This window comes from Hemiscyllium ocellatum, chromosome 13, assembly GCF_020745735.1.
Source record: "Hemiscyllium ocellatum isolate sHemOce1 chromosome 13, sHemOce1.pat.X.cur, whole genome shotgun sequence".
In the NCBI taxonomy this organism is placed as follows: Eukaryota; Metazoa; Chordata; class Chondrichthyes; order Orectolobiformes; family Hemiscylliidae; genus Hemiscyllium; species Hemiscyllium ocellatum.
In genome coordinates this window covers 32,968,961-32,986,799 of record NC_083413.1, presented here as the reverse complement: position 1 = coordinate 32,986,799, position 17,839 = coordinate 32,968,961, and the positions used below count along the sequence as shown (strand labels likewise).

The window sequence follows — 17,839 nt, the reverse complement described above, 5'->3', positions numbered from 1 at the left end:
GACAATCTCTGTTTCCAGGGTAAGGAAATTAGGAGCCAACCAAACTGCTATAGGATACAGGGGGAGATGTTGATAAGTGGTAATGTCATGGGACTATTAACTCAGAAGCCTGGGGTGATGTTCTGGGGATCTGAGTTTGAATTCCATCATGGCTGATGGTGAAATTTGCATTCAATTTTTAAAAATCTGAATTCTTTTTTAGAAGCTAACAGAATTGTAAACTTGCTTGTTTTATAAAGCCACATCCAATTCATTCATGTCCTTTAGGGAAGGGAATAAGTAATGCTGGAAATCTTAAAAAACAAAAGAGTAGATAAATCTCTTGGAACCTGATCAAGTGCATCCTAGGGCATTGTGGGAAACTAGGGAAGACATTGCAGGGCCCCTAGCAGAGAAATTTGTATCATCTATGAGGTGCCACAAGGCTGGATATTGGCTAATACTGTAGCTTTATTAAAGAAAGGCTGCAAAGAGAAGCCTGGGAAACATAGACTGGTGAGTTTGACATCAGTGGTGGGTAAGTTGTTGGAGGAGATTCTTGAGAGACAAAATTTACATGCATTTGGAGAGGCAAAAACATTAGGGATAGTCAGCTTAGCTTTGTGCATGGGAAATCATGTTTCACAAACTTGATTGAATTTTTTTGAGGAAGTAATCAAGAAAAGAGATGAGGGCAGAGTGGTGGACATTGTCTACATGGGCTTTAGTAAGGCCTTTGACAAGGTTCCATAAGGTAGACTGGTTAGTAAAGTTAGGAGAAAGTGAGGACTGCAGATGCTGGAGATCAGCAATGAAGAATGTGGCTCTGGAAAAGCACACTCCCCACTTTTGGTGCCATACTTTAGCCACCAGATACTCAGAGGAAGAATACCTCATCTTGCGCTTTTGGACTCTCCAGCCACATGGGATCAATGTGGATTGCACCAGTTTCCGCATTTCCCCTCCCCCCACCTTATCCCAGATCCAACCTTCGAATTCGGCACTGCCCTCATGAACTGTCCTACCTGCCCATCTCCCTTCCTACCTATCTGCTTCACCCTCCTCTCCGACCTATTACCTTCACCTTGACCTTCATCTAACTATCACAATCCCAGCTACTCCCCCCTCAACACCCCCCACAACACACACACACACACACACACACACACACACACACACACACACACACACACACACACACCCCCATCCCTCTCCTATTTATCTCTCAGTCTGCTTAGGCCATCCTCTCATTCCTGATGAAGAGCTAATGCTCGAAACATCGACCCTCCTGCTCCTTGGATGTTGCCTGATCTTCAACTCTGGTTAGTAAAGTTAGATCACATAGGATTCAGGGAGAGCTTGCTGATTGGATACACAATTGGCTTGACAGTCGGAGGCAGAGGGTGGTGCTCAAGAGTTGTTTTTCAAACTGGAGGCCTGCAACCAGCAGCATTCCAGATGGAACGGTGATGGGTCCACTGCTGTTTGTCATTTATCCAAATGATTTGGTTGAGAATATAGGAAGCATGGTTAGTAAGTTTGTGGATGACATCAAAATTGGCTTGACCAATTGGGCCAATGGACCAAGGAGTGGCAAATGGAGTTTCATTTAAATAAATGTGAGGTGCTACATTTTGGTAAGGCAAACAATGGTAAGACATACACAATAAATGGCAAGGCACTGTAAAATGTTGTTGAACAGAGAGACCTCGGGGGATCAGGTACATAGTTCTTTGAAGTTTGTATCACATGTAGACATGACAGTTAAGAAGGCATTTAGCATGCTCGCCTTCACTGCTCTGACTGGGAGTGCTGTGTGCAGTTCTGGTTGCCCTGTTATAGGAAGGATATTATTTGGAGAGGATGCAGAAAAGATTTACAAGGTTGTTACCAGGATTTGAGTTAGAAGGAGTGGCTGGAGAATAAGAACAAATAACAAAAGAGAAATCAAGCACAGGAAGTGTGCCAATCATCATGCGCTAACTAAACTGAAAAACAAGCCATCTGCCCTTATTTGATCTGTATCCCACTCTTCACTCCCTATTCATGTAACCATCCAGATGCCTCTTAAATGTCACCGTGAGTTGTTTCACCATCTCTTCTGGCAGTGCATTCCAGGCTCCTACCACTCTGTGCGTGAAAAACTTCTTTCACACATCTCCCTTAAATATTCCCCCATTCACCTTGAACCTGTGATTAGATTAGATTTAGATTAGATTAGATTACTTACAGTATGGAAACAGGCCCTTCGGCTCAACAAGTCCACACCGACCCGCCGAAGCGCAACCCACCCATACCCCTACATTTACCCCTTACCTAACACTACGGGCGATTTAGTTTGGCCAATTCACCTGACCCGCACATCTTTGGACTGTGGGAGGAAACCGGAGCACCCGGAGGAAACCCACGCAGACACGGCGAGAACGTGCAAACTCCACACAGTCAGTCGCCTGTGTCGGGAATTGAACCCGGGTCTCAGGCGCTGTGAGGCAGCAGTGCTAACCACTGTGCCCACTTGTAATTGAAACTTCAATCTTGTGAAAAAGCCTCTGACTATTCACTTTATCTATGTATGTCATAATTTTGTATATCTCTATCAGGTCTCCTCCCAGTCGCTGTCTTTCCAGTGAAAATGATCCTAGTCTTTTTAACCTTTCCTTATAGCCAAAGCCCTCGAGACCAGGGAGTCAGTGCATTCAACATTTAATAGTGACATGTGCTTCAGGTTCATTGAAACTGAGAGGAAGTTTACCAGGCCACGGATGTGGTAGTGGCTGGGAAAGCTTTACAAAATGCCTGGGACAGGTATGCTGATGCCTTCTCATTCCCACTTTCCAGCAGCTGTCTGCACATACTGTCAGAAACCCTGCAGTGATGGCAGGAATTCAATTGAGCAAACCGTGGAATATTCATGGTGTTACACGGGAAGCCAGAGAGGCAGGAGAGGGTGAATATTATATGTGGAAAACAGTAAGTCTTTGATCATCCCCAAGCAGAGGCTGGGCAATGCGTGACAAACCCTTGCAGATTTTTTTGTCATGAATAGCGCTCAGGGTGAAGAAACTGTTGTCAGTTCCTTCATCTTTAACTCATACCCATTAATTTCACTTTGCTCTCTTATGCACCACACACTTCAACAGCAACTTCACAATGAAGACTATTGTTCAATAGCCTAATCATCCTGCTGCCCTCTTCAACCTGCCTGCCATTCTGAAATGCATTGCCTTTCCAGAGCTGGGATCTTAATCAGGTATCTTACAGAAGATGAAACTGGAAGCCTCACTACTTTCGGCTCTGCTTATGAAACTGGAAATTTAGCTGCATTTCTTTTAAAAATCAAGGTTGAAAAATTCAGACCCTATTTCATATTTAAACAAGGCTTACTTCTCATACTGTCACTGAGAAACCTGCACAAGCAGGGTGATTGAGAAATTGTTCTATGACCTTTTTGAGCTGTCAGCAAGATAATCAACAGATTGCAGTTTGGGCTCAAGAGGGCGATATTGCTCTGACACTGTGCCCCTGCTCAGTCCATTGTGTGTGCATGATGCTGGAAATCCAGCTCAGCTCTGTGCAGGGGCATGCCGCCCTCAATGAGTCATTCACTGTGGCACTTGGCAGGCTGTTTTATCTGAGGGAGCATCTTCATAATCTGAGCATGTCCTTATCCAGTATTTATGTTCATATGCGTGCAGCATATTTTAATTGTAAACGATCTCTGATCCATTCCTTGTGCTGTAAACTGGACACTGATGCAAATCAGAGTCCCTCCTACAGTCACAGCCAAGATCACCTTAGTTCAGAACATAGCACTCACTTAGTTTAAAAGCACAAAAGCTTCATGCCTTCAGTTTGTTTTATATAAATTCATTCTTCATTAATTTTATTTTTCGTTCATATTCAGGAACCTCCTCAGACTGTTTCATGATTCGATTGGGAGTGAAAAGTTCCACCTACCACACTGAGTAGTTCTATCTCCACAGTTGTTAAACAGACACGCTGGGCAGTGATTGCATTCTTCCAAGTGGCGATTCCTGTTCCTGAGCACTTCATCTAACTTCAATAAAGCATTTTTCAGGGCTGCTTCCAAAATTATTGTGCCTTTATTGGACAATTCTACAGAAACACAGGGAAAAAAAGACATTTATTCTAAAGCAAAATAATCTGTTTTGTTTCAAGATTTTAAAAAAAAGGTTTTGGCAGGCTATGTGAATTACTCCACTGTACTATCCTATGTTGCAACACTGCAAGAGGACTTCATAAACTATAAAATGTTTGGAGCATCCGAGATCATGGAAGGCACTGCAAATCCAAACCATTTTTTACTTTTTATTTTGATATTGTTTTACACAATTTGTGCTTTAAAACTGAAAGCCTAATATTTTTCAATATATAACAAGACTCAAGAAGGTTCTGGAAGCTTGGTCATTGAACATGTTCAAGAAAGAGATCAATAGATTTTTAGACACTAACGATATCAAAGAATGTGGTGATAGCTCAGGATAATGTCATTGAGTTAGATGATGCAGCAGGTGCAAAAGGCTGAATTGCCTACTCCCACTCCTATGTTCAAAATACTCAACAACTAATGTCACTTGGGGTATCATTAACTCATAAAAATGGTTTTGTGTTGCACCAAAGCTTACTTTAAACATTTTCAAGGTTAAACTGGTGTTACACAATCCATTCAACATGTCTCTAAACCAGTCTTAAATACCTTTGAACTTTGAACTATTCAAAACATGGGAGTGTGTGTGGGGTGGGGTAGGGGTAAGGTTGATCCACACCAGGATCATGGAATGGGATCGTAGCAAATTGCCAGCTGACATTTCACATCAACCTGTTATTCTGCTGAAGTTCATGGAACTGCTGTTCAAACACATTTTCTTGTCTTGCGATAACATTTACATGGTTTGAAATTTAAAATCTTTGCAATAGTTTTTAGGTCAATGAAAACAGAAATTGGAATGGTGAAAAGTCAAGTAGCAATTGACTACAAGCCTGCATTTGTTCTTATATTTGTTAGTTTCACCTCTGAGATATTTTCAGATGAAGAACTCCTACTATTCCATAACAGACATGGTTAATATTTCCTTTAGCCTAGCTGACCTCAAACAACATGTTATCTGTCTGCTGTACAATACACAACACAAATCAGAATCATTCCTAATAATGAGGAATTTATAACTCAGGGACAGAATGTGTGAATTACTTTTGATTAAGTGATGTTTTAGTTAAAGATTGACATGTAATTCTCTGTAATAATCTGAAAAACTGCAGATATCAAGTGTGGTCCTGAGTCTTAATGTCATTGGGAAATGTTGACACTTTGTACTGCACAAGAATAGATCAGCACCTTCCTTCATTCATAAATGTCTCAGGTATTTAAGGGCTTGAATGTTATTGTTTCCTTTTATGTTTTAAAAATAATAGCATCTTCACATTGGTTCCAAGCAATAAGGACTCAAGTTTTCAATAACTTCATTTTTTCCTCACACTTACAGCAATTCACCTCTAAATATCTGACTGGAAGGTGATGCATTGATGCATACAGTCATGTATAAGTGTTTTGAAATGTTAGCTGGGTTTCCACATTTACAGTATTAATTTGTATCTACTGAATTGCTTGTGTTTTCAGTTAATGAGTACTGGCAGCAATATTATGCACGCTCACATATTTTTCATGTATGTTGATTTCTAAATGAATATATATACGTATACCTGTATAAATAGTCGACAAGAATTCTTGTACACAGCAGTTATAAGTAAAGTTTCTTTTATAAAAGCACAGAATAATTTACATGTCAACATGTCTCTGCACTGTCACAAAGTAAAGGATTACCTCACCTTCCAAGGCGCTGGGTGGCAGTTTATATACATCTCTGTTCAGTGGAGCAGCCAAGCTAAGATCCGCAGCTAGAAAGAAATACAACAACATCCTCCTCAAAAACCTTCGTGAAGGGTTTGATTCCTTCAGATTGATTTTTAATAACTTTTGAGATTCTAGTTCCTTCCTACTGGTAAATGATTCTTATTATTTGTTGCTGAAGCTTACTTTGCACTGGTTTAGATGGTAGTAGGGACTGCAGAGTTTTATATATACATATAGGCTGAGGGGGAGCAGGAGTTTCCCATGAATTACAGACAAACAATTGAATTCATTACTGCAGAGAGTGGAGTTTGTAGAGCTGGCTGATTGTGGGGTGTCTGTCCTCCTTTGAATAGATGCATTGTGCTCAGAACACAACCCAAACGGCAGCATCAAAGCTAAACTAATGATCAAGAGGCTGGGCGCTCGCATTGATCATTTTCATGCTTTTGTCTTCGAGAATAAAATATTGTCAGTTTGGATCGCTTTTGTCCAGGGGAATATTCTGCCAGAAAAATTAAGGCGAACAAATCATTAAGCATGCTAGCCTGATCTGAAACACACATATATAATTCATTACAAGCGGTCAACTGTTTTAAAGAGGCACTTCAAATGAACACTAGAAACGTTTCTTATTCCAAACTTTATGTAATCACCAAAACATAATAGAAGAACCAACTGGCCATTTTTGTGGTAATCACAGACGGCTTTGAAGAATAAATTGTGTCATTGAATTAGACTGCTTAAACTTTATAGTATTAAGACTCTGGTAAATCATTGAACAAAAAAGATTTTAATCTTATACTTGTTAAGCAACGTTTAGTAATACGTAGAATACTGATCAAAAATGATTGCAGGTGAGGAACATCTCAGCTTTAATTGAGTTTTACATGTACAAAAGTTACTTCAAATATTTTGTAGTGTTGTTCATAATAACTTTCTATTCCCTACTCATTTGGTTCTTTATTAAAGCTAAGATGTTAAATGAATACTTTGCATCTGCGTTTATCAGAGAGGGATATCTGACCCAGGCCATGGTGGCTGAGGAAAAACCTCACTAGAAAGAATCAAGATTTGTAATGTTGAATTGTTGGATAGACTATTGGTACTTAAAGTTGAAAGGCACCAGGTTTGATGAGATGCATGAAGGAGTTTTAAAGAAGTGAGTGAAACTTATAGTTTACTGAGCATAATCTCAGTTTTCACTAGACTCAGGGGAGGTGCCGGAAGCCTGCAACATTCAAAACATTGTGGCCCTGTTCACAAAAGTTTTCTCCGCTAAGCCAAGCAATTACACACCAGTAAGTTCAACTTCAGTAGTGGTGAAGTTTTTTTTAAAAAACAGTTATTCTGGATAGAATTAGCAGTCACACAGAACTAGATGGGTTGATCAGGAAGAGTCTGCATGGATTTGTAAAGGGGAAAGTTGGATTAACTTGGAGATTTTTGAAAGGTAACATAAATGTCTGATGAGGGTTGATGTGGTGTACAAAGCCTTCTGGAGCAGTTTGGTACAGTGATACACAATAAACATGTAAGGAAAGCTTTTGGTGAGGGAATAAAATTGGAACTGCAATATGGATACAAAATTGGCTGGGTTGGGAATCTGAGAGTAATGGTCAATAGATATTTTTCAAACTAGAAGAAGGTTTGTGGTACAGTATTTGGAACCTTGCCAATCCAGAGATATTAAAGATCTAGATCTAGGTGTGCAGGGGACAGTATCGAAGTTTGAAGATGACACAAAACTTAGAATTGTAAACTAGGAGGAGGATAGTGTAGAACTTCAAAAAGGACATAAGCTAGTTAATGAAGTTGGCAAATAGTTGGGAGGTGGGGTTCAATGTAGAGATGATGCACTTTGGTAAGAAGAACATTGAAAGACAGTATAAAACAGGGGCTGGAATTCCAAAGGTTGGACAGGAGCTGAGGGACCTGGGTGTGTAAATGCACAGGTCACTGATAGTGGCAGGACAGTTTGAGAGAACAATTCAAAAGTTTTATTAACAAGAGCATTCAAACAAGACCAAGAGATGATGTTGAACTTGTACCAAACACTTGTTAGACCTCAGCTGGAGTATTGTGTACAGTCGTGGGCACTAAGTTATATTAACAATGTAGGGAGTGTGAAAACTATTTACAAGAATGGTTCCAGGGATAATAAGTTTCAGTTATGAGGATGGATTCAAGAAGTTAAGACTGTTCTTCTTGGAGAGGAGGAGGTTAAAATGAGATCTGATTGAGGTTTTCATGATTGTGAGTGGGTTTGATAGTGTAGATAGGGAGATGTTGTTCCCACTCAAAAAAGGGTCAAGAACCAAAGGGCACAGGTTTACACTGAGTTGCAAAAGAAGCTAATGTGATATGACGCAAACCATTTTCAAACAGTGAGTTGTTAGGGATAGAACATATTGCCAAAGGTATGGTGGAGGCAGAGTTAATTGAAGCATTCAAGAGAGTATTGGATGACTAGTTGGATTCAAATAATTGCAATGGTATGGAGAAAAGGCAGGAGATTGGCTACAGATAATAACATTCACCGAAGAGCCAGTACAGGCATGATGGGCTAAATGGTCCTCTTCTGCACTGACAATTCTGTGATTATGTACAAGTGCACTCTAGCAATCCTAACACTTTGTAGACATTTTACCTGGGATTCACACCAGCCACATCATCAATGTATACACAATGAGCTGACCTGTGATTTTCTTTTGTGCAGATTGTACAGGTGCACCACATCTCACATTGATGCAAATATGGTGCCGTTTATCACAAGGAAATTCAGAACCCATGTGTCAGCAAATTTCTCAATCATAGTAGCAGCCCAGCTGAGATTTACACAGCAACTTCAGTGTACAGATATTCTAATGACACAATTTACCACAGGAGAGAGCAACAAGTCAGTGCACAAAGAAATAACTGCAATTTTAGATAACTAATTTACAAACCAGAAGAACGAATGCTGTATTTTGTGTAATACTTTACTCTTTGGCTATGCATTGTAGGATCATATCCTAGGTCTTGTAAGCAAATCATGACAATAACCAGGACCACAGATTTTGGCTCTATGAGCCTTTAAAAAAACAATTGTGGTTGTAGCACTAAGTTGAAGTTAATGCTCAGCTCAGTGAGCCAAGTAGATTGACTAAATAATTATAAGACATGCCCTATCAGTTTTCAGATGGCAGTTCTGCCAGAGAAAAATATTATATTTTTGTTTCAAGTTTTATAGTCTCTCTGTTAAGAAGCGTATTTTTAGTAGGGTACTTAAAATATTCATTGTTTTAGGCTGTAAAAAGTGTGTACAACTATAATCATAACCTCAACCATCCATCCTGGAAATTGATTTCTAGCTTTGTAATTCGGCATTCTTCATTTGTCTTGATGAGTGTCAGATGAAGAGCATTGTCAACATATCTCTCCCTTGACACCTGTCAAAAATAACAAAACTATCCTTTTCCTGTTTAAGAAGTCTTTGTGAGGAAACTGAATGATACAATAGAACTCTTTCAATTCTCAAACTGTTCTGCAGTCAGTTCAGATTGAAGGGATAGAAGTATCTCCTATATATACAGATGCTGAAAGTTTTTGGAGTGCTGACAATGGAATGCAAGCTCAAATGAATTGTTTACAGGCTGGTTGGTTGCTAACATACTCCTTGCATACCAATTAAAGTTGAATTCTACCACCTGTATTTCTTTCCCAACAGCAGCATCTATCAAATTGTGACGCAATATTGCATAGATTTCAAAATGGCATTCTACCTTTGTCTAGCTATCACAGGCGACACTATTCAGATATGTTATTACAATCTGGAACTGGTGAGACTCAAACCCAGATCATCTGGCCCACATTACCACTGTTGCCATAAGAGCCCTACTGTCTAGATTGTATTCTTATGTGGGTTACTATTACATTATGAAATTAGTTGACTGGCTGACTACCAATTGTATGTACAAAGAATAAGATGGAACCTTTTATATTAATGTGTCATGTTATAATGGCATTGAGTTGTCTTTAAGGTATATTGCCTACTTGAGATCTGTGCAATAATAAAATATCCCTCTTTATCCCTTTGAAGAAAAGGAAACCTGCTGTGGTAAATATATATTAGGATGCACATCGTTACATTATCTTTTATACATTAAGATAACACGTTGATGGACATGCATGTGGAGTTAATCCACGTATAACTTGGATAACTCAGTTATTTAATGTCATTCTGTGGTTTGAAAGGATTTGAATCTTACTCTCAATGTCTGGTTGCTGACTGGTATGATCCTTTCAGTTTCAGAGTCATCATCTTGCATGATGGACACTTGTTCATGTCCAAATTGGATGTGCTCAATGTTTCACTGGAGGATTTGACCACTGTTCATGACAACATTGACCTGAGCTGGACAACAGCATTGTGCTTTTTTGTTTGCTCTATCAATCTTGCCTGCCATCTTCTGTGATCTGTGCACATCTACATCCATGTTGTTTTACTCCTCTACACACTTCAGAACTGATTCCCTATTTTGTATTGACCTCTATTCAGACAAAGGGAGATAATTTTAAATAGAATGTATGATCACTTTTATTTGGATTATTAAAACAACTTATGACAGTTTTACCTTAATACTGCTGTAGAATATTTCAGATAATATTCTGCCGAATTAGGATAAAGAAATGTATATGGCTGGCACAGTAAGCCAACAAGTATAAGGTGACAAAATGGCAGCACCAGATCAGAGACATGCTGCACATCCTGCCTATTTCTCCTTTTTTTAAATTTAAATTTAGCATATATTCAATATCTTCTTTTAAATTTTGTACCATTGATTTTTTTCGAAAATAAAGTTATTACTTGTTCAGTCTGTAATTGTTAACTTTTAATACCTTTGCCATACAATTGGTGGATATTCATCTCCAGTGTAGTTACCAGATATTTTATTCCAGGTTTTAATTTTAAACTCTACTGGTAAACAGGTGGACTTCAGGACAGGCAGCAAAGGAAAGTGGCCAAGCAGAGGCTGACAGCTAAGTTCGGTACCCATAGGGAGGGCCTCAACCGGGACCTTGGGTTCATGTCACATTACAGGTGATCACCATTGCACTACACACACACACGCACACACACAGAGAGATATTCCTACACACATACACCCTCACATACACACGAACACAGGTACACACAGACACGCACACAGACACCCACACACACCCTTATGGACACACACACACTCCCACACTCACACATGCACCCGCTCACAGACTTAAGACACTCTGCACCCACTATACACAGCTGAAAATGTGTTGCTGGAAAAGCGCAGCAGGTCAGGCAGCATCCAAGGAACAGGAGATTTGACGTTTCGGGCATAAGCCCTTCTTCAGGAATCGGGCTTATGCCCGAAACGTCGAATCTCCTGTTCCTTAGATGCTGCCTGACCTGCTGCGCTTTTCCAGCAACACATTTTCAGCTCTGATCTCCAGCATCTGCAGACCTCACTTTCTCCTCGAAGATTTTTACCCACTATACACACACACACACACACACACACACACACACACACACACACACACACACACACACACACACACACTTTCTCACACTCACAATCCCCAACCCAGACAGACACACACACAGACAGACAAAGACTCACATGCACACATATATTTTGTGGGGTGAATTTGTACTTGCAGAGTTACATTGCACATTGCTCAAAAACTGCATGCATTCATGTAGAACTCTGTTATCTCACTTTTTAGATTAGAATCAATCTAAACATCAGGTCATAGACAGAGAACACAGGGGGGCAACACCTTCAACATATTGTCTAGCTATCACCATTGTTAAAGCAAACCCGAGAATGCAACTTTAAAAAAAGGTTTTGTGATTTATACATGAAAGAAGTGAAACTATCATTGTATTCTAACAGATGGAAGGCTTAACAGACAATCAATTTTTCAATGTATAATTTCAGTTACATCACACTGCAAATTTTTGCTATAAATTCTGTGTTACGATCGAGCCCTCCACAAGCACCTGATGGAGTGTCGCTCCGAAAGCTAGTGTGCTTCCAATTAAACCTGTTGGACTGTAACCTGGTGTTGTGTGATTTTTTAGGAGAAAGTGAGGACTGCAGATGCTGGAGATCAGAGCTGAAAATGTTCTCTTTCCAATCCTCCCACTTCCTCCAAACCAAAGAAGTAGTCATGGGTACCCGCATGGGCCCCAGCTATGCCTGCCTCTTCGTAGGATATATGGAACAGTCCATCTTCCGCAGCTACACTGGCACCACCTCCCACCTTTTCCTCCGCTGACTGTATGACTGTATCAGCGCTGCCTTGTGCTCCCATGAGGAGGTTGAACAGCTCATTCTCTTTACCAACACCTTCCACCCCGACCTCAAATTTACCTGGACCGTCTCAGACTCCTCCCTCCCCTTCCTAGACCTCTCCATTTCTATCTCGGGCGACCGAATCAACACGGACATTTACTATAAACCGACCGACTCCCACAGCTACCTAGACTACACCTCCTTCCACCCTGCCCCCTGTAAAAACGCTATCCCATATTTCCAATTCCTTCGTCTCCACTGCATCTGCTCCCAGGAGGATCAGTTCCAATACCAAATGACCCTGATGGCCTCCTTCTTCAAAGACCGCAATTTTCCCCTAGACGTGATCGACGATGCTCTCCACCGCATCTCCTCCACTTCCCGCTCCTCCGCCCTTGAGTCCCACCCCTCCAATAGCCACCAGGATAGAACCCCACTGGTCCTCACCTACCACCCCACCAACCTCCATATACATCACATCATCCGTTGTCATTTCCGCCACCTCCAAACGGACCCCACCAACAGGGATATATTTCCCTCCCCTCCCCTATCAGCATTCCGAAAAGACCACTCCCTCTGTGACTCCCTTGTCGGGTCCATACCCCCCCCACCTCCCAACCTCCACTCCCAGCACCTTCCCCTGCAACCGCAAGATATGCAAATCTTGCGCCCACACCTCCCCCTTACTTCCCAAGGGATCCTTCTATATCCACCACAAATTCACCTGCACCTCCACACACATCATTTACTGCATCCACCGCACCCGATGTGGCTTCCTCTATATTGGGGAGACATGCCGCCTACTTGTGGAATGTTTCAAACACCACTGGGACACCCGCACAACCAACCCAACCACCCTGTGGCTCAACACTTCAACTCCCCCTCCCACTCCACCAAGGACATGCAGGTCCTTGGCCTCCTCTATCGCCAGACCATAGCAACACAACACCTGGAGGAAAAGCGCCTCATCTTCCGCCTAGGAACCCTCCAACCACAAGGGATGAACTCAGATTTCTCCAGTTTCCTCATTTCCCCTTCCCCCATCTTGTCTCAGTCCCAACCCTCGAACTCAGCACCACCTTCCTAACCTGCAATCTTCTTCCTGACCTCTCTTCCCCCACCCCTACTCTGGCCTATCACCCTCACCTTAACCTCCTTCCACCTATCGCATTTTCAACGCCCCTCCCCCAAGTGCCTCCTCCCTACCTTTTATCTTAGCCTGCTTGGCACACTTTCCTCATTCCTGCAGAAGAGCTCATCCCCAAAATGTCGATTCTCCTACTCCTTGGATGCTGCCTGACCTGCTCCACTTTCTCGGCAACACATTTTCAGTTGTGTGATTTTTAACTGGTAAACAGAGTGGTGTTGACCACTTTGCTGACTATATGGCCAACTGTTACAATGATCAGTTTATCTTCCTTCACTCTTAATTAGACTGAGATAAACAGAGCACCAGCATGTGCTTAAAATGAAATTTCTCATTGAGGGAGAACAGTGAAAGAGAAAGTTGTGCTGTAATCCAGAAATTTGCAGAAGCTTTCACAGACTGTTCTATTCAGCATATTGATCTGATAACATAAACTTATCATAAATATTATCATATGTTATAATGCTGAAGGCATGGGTAGTAGCACTCTCTGATTATTTGGTGTATTTTTCAAAGGGTCCAAGTGTATGTTGAATGAAGGTGCACGTTAATAATTCAGTGTCCTTGCACCCTTGAAAGGACTGAAAATGTTGCTGTTCACATACCCAAATTCCTATAATGTATTCTCACAGGGAAATCCTTTGTTTGTGGGCATTTTAAAATCTTCCCCACTGTGAAAATTTGTGTCAGGCAGGGGTTTCTTAATATTTGGGATTTTCTTCGTTAGAAATCATTCTGGAATTTATATTGTTGCTAAGCAATACTGAGTTATATAATTAAAACCCCACTGGCTTATTTGCAATGTTAATCCCAAAAATATTTACCAGTATTTAACAATTCATCATCAGTACTAGACACAGTCAAATAATATTTCTTTTTATCATATGATCAACGTATGTCTGTGAAATTTTCAGTTTCAATATGTTTACAATGTGTTACTAGGAAATATTCCACAGCTGAAGCTCATTCTTCATTCAATGAAAGTGCAGAAATTTCTTTAATACAAACATTTTTATCTCTATTTACTTTTCATTTAACAGAATTCTTTTTCAGTTATTAAGAGTGGAGAGTTGTAGTTTACACATCTCAAAACTTAGTGTGCAGTCCCAATACACATGCGACATGTATCTTAAGGATGGAATTTTATTTTCACCAGATGGACAATACCTTGGCAAAGCAAAATAGCCATCTTTTATGTGCTTTTCATTTTCTACAAAAACCAGCCACAGAAAAGATACTGGTCAGGGAGAGGCCATTCAGCCCATCATGCCTAAGCCATCTGAATGAAATAGCTATCAATTCTAATCTCACTTGCCAGCACCCAATCTGTAGCCTCACAGGTTACAGTGCATCAGATGCAGATTTGGTTTCTTTCCAAAGGAGTTGAAGGTTTCACCTCATCGATCAAACTGGGCAGCAAATTCCAGACATGAACCACCCTCTGGATGAAACTGTTTTTCTTCATGCCCCCTGTAAACCTTCTACCAAGACCTTAAATCTGGTAATTGAACTCTCTGCTGAGGGAAAACAGTTTGTCCTGCCCACTCTCTCTGAGCTCCTTGCTATTTTGTATACCTCAATTAAGTAACCCCTCAGTTTTCTCTGTTCAACTCTATCCAATTGCTCTTCATAGCATTTTCAAGTCTTATACTGTCTTTAAAGCAATTATGTTCCTCTTGACCAGAACTGTAGACAAAACTCCACTGGTCTAACCGGTGTCTTATATTGTTCCAGCAACACTTCTCTACCAGTCCCATAGAGATGTCTGGACATGCACATGAAGGGCTCTCATTGCATTCATATCCTTCCAATATCCTCCCACTTATTCTGTATTCCCCAGCTTTGTTTGTCCACTTCAAATGCATAAACTCACAATTCATCAGATTGAAATCCATTTTCCACTTTGCCGCCCATTCAACCAAACCATTGACATCATCCTGTGGTCAAACGGATCTATAATGCAAGGGCAATCTGCATCTCTTTCTGGGTATGTAAACAAAAATTGAAATCGTTATTGCAGTTCTACAAAGAAAGCTATTTTTTTGTTTCATAGCTATCGTGGCCAAGAGAAGGAATCCAACATATAAGACAGAATTCCTCAAAAGTATTTAGATATCCATATCTATATATCATAAAATGTTACCTGTAAAGATTAATGGGAAATGGAAAGTAAGTAGGTCAATGCTGTTGAGATACAGATCAGCCCATGTAACAGAGGATGAAATAGACTGTTTCTATGTTCCCACAGAGGAATTATATGTCAATAAAGCATCGTGTCAATAATGTTAGCTACTAATGTGCCAGGTTGTACTACAGCCAACCCATTTAACATTGAGGTACATCCAGATACATAGCAGACATGATTGAACCCTGGGTCAGACGGGTACCTTTAACCAGAGCTATCCAGGCTGAGGCATAGATTTTTCTGTCACACAGGAACCAGGACATGGTAATAAAGAAGGAGAGGTGGGTTTAGGGGATGGGGGAGAATAAAGGGATGAGGATGAAGAGTAGTCTGGCTGAAGAACCAGGGGAAGCCGGTTTTGATATAAATGGTCAAGTTTCTGATCCAGTGCAGCTAATTTTCTTCAAGGCATTACACGCAGGCTAAAGCACCAAGGGCTGTCAATAAGTAGATCTCAGCAATGGTTGAAGCAGTTCACCAAACCCATCAGCTGTAGACAGCAATTTACATTTGGAATACTGTACATCCAAAAGGATGGATCACATTCTCAGTCAGATCTTAGTCACTGACTGGTCACCATAAGTCAAGGAACATCCATATTTTCATAAACTATGACCCATAACCTTTCATGCAGATTATCCATTATAGCAAGTATTTACTTTGTTAACTTCACCAGCCTTATTTTGAATCTTAGCTTTACAAGGTTTGCATCTGACACCTGTACAGTAGAACTAGATTGCAATCTTTTCGCTGGTATAATTACAGCAATCTTCCTTACATCCAGTCTAGCTTTTGCCCACTTATGCCCAATGGTAGAGATTAATGTAGAGCAGGAACTCTAAGCTTCAATTATGATTGTCCATGAGCTGCTACCTGTCACAATGGGAATAAATGCCTCTTCACCCTCTTCTGCCTCTTCCTGTGAGGTCAAAGTGGCTCTTCCTCCTTTTCCAATCCCTCTCAGGGGAGTGGAGGTGGATCTTGGCTCTGGGAACCTCCAGTAAAAAATCTAGACAAATTAGGGGGCAGTATGTATGATCATTGTAAATAGATCTTTGCAACAAACCATTTGAAGCTTGTGAATATAGGTTTTTGGAACAAAGAAGAAGGAAAGTTAAGGATATGTAAATAAATTGGAGTAACCACATACCTCTATGTGAAATACCCTCTCCTCTATCTCTGGCCACACCTTCTCTAGTCCAATCTCAATCACAGCCAGCACTACCATTACAAGGAGAGTGATGTCATGCAGTTGAGCTTCCCCTCCCTCCAGTCAGAGCTTATATATGCCTGTTACATGTTGTTTTGTTCTGAATGAGAAAGGTGGTGATTATAATGAATGTTATTGTAGATGTATGCGATGTCTCACATAGTTCAAGATCATTATGAACTATGTGATGCATGCTTCAGAAGGTTGTATTGGTGTGAGGTGTGTAAATTTGAGAATAGAATTAGAAATTGAAAGAAGTGTGTTGGAGTTGTGATAGAGGTGGTGGTGCATTGAAGTATATTTGTGAGATGGGATATTATCTGAACTACTCACGTCAAATTGTTGCATTTTTGGCTGTGCTGGTGACATATCTTCAGGGCAGGGTCTATGATCTCCATAGTTATTTCTTTCTACATCAACTACATTATTTGCCTCTGTGGTCTTCTGTTCCTCTGAACCTCCTCCATCTAAGAACCTCCTCCTCATCCTCTTCCAGTCCTGAGCCATCCTGATATATGACATTGTCTGTCAGACAGGACAGTTCATACCATCAATGATAGTGTTTATAGGAAGGCTACATATACTGGAAAAAGGTGCAGAACTGCAGCAAAGAAGATGGAGAAGAGGGTTGGTGCAATAACACAACCTGATTTGGCCAAGTATTCCCTGAGATAGAGTCTGTGGTGGTTTCACTGGGAGGATCATTGATTGTATTCCTTTATGAATGGGGAAAAACAGTGACAAATATCTGAGGGCAGTGACATTCAAGAAGGATACTGTGATGAAAGATGTGTGACTTATATATCTTAACATCATTTTCTTTTGGAGTTTAGATTTTAAACTAGTGGCATAAGGATGTTGTTCTCTTTTTGTGAACGCGTTAATAATTTACTAGGTCAATCTTTCTGGATTTTAAACCAGGATATGCCTCTTTGAGTGTTAATATGTTTTTTTGTATGTAACATCCACTGACACTAATGATCTGATTATAAATTCTGACTGCATATGCTTATCTCTGACTTTTTTAAATGCACATTTGCATACACATGTGCAATATCAAGCCAATTTTAAAACTTTAAAATATCTACTTTGATCACAGTGTTTTTTTTTAATCTATCTCCCTTCT

At 40.5% G+C, this 17,839-nt stretch overlaps 1 protein-coding gene across 1 annotated transcript in view; it reads right to left on the bottom strand.

Moving 5' to 3' along the window:
* prss56 (serine protease 56) overlaps positions 1-17,220 on the bottom strand; it is a 69,574-nt gene extending 52,354 nt beyond the window's left edge. Inside the window, exons 1-3 of the mRNA XM_060834444.1 lie at positions 17,047-17,220; positions 16,377-16,512; positions 3,937-4,095 (exon numbers count right to left, since the gene is read on the bottom strand). Coding sequence (XP_060690427.1) covers positions 3,937-4,095; positions 16,377-16,512; positions 17,047-17,220 — 469 coding nt within the window. The remainder of the gene's footprint in view (positions 1-3,936; positions 4,096-16,376; positions 16,513-17,046) is intronic.
* Positions 17,221-17,839: the final 619 nt, after the last annotated feature.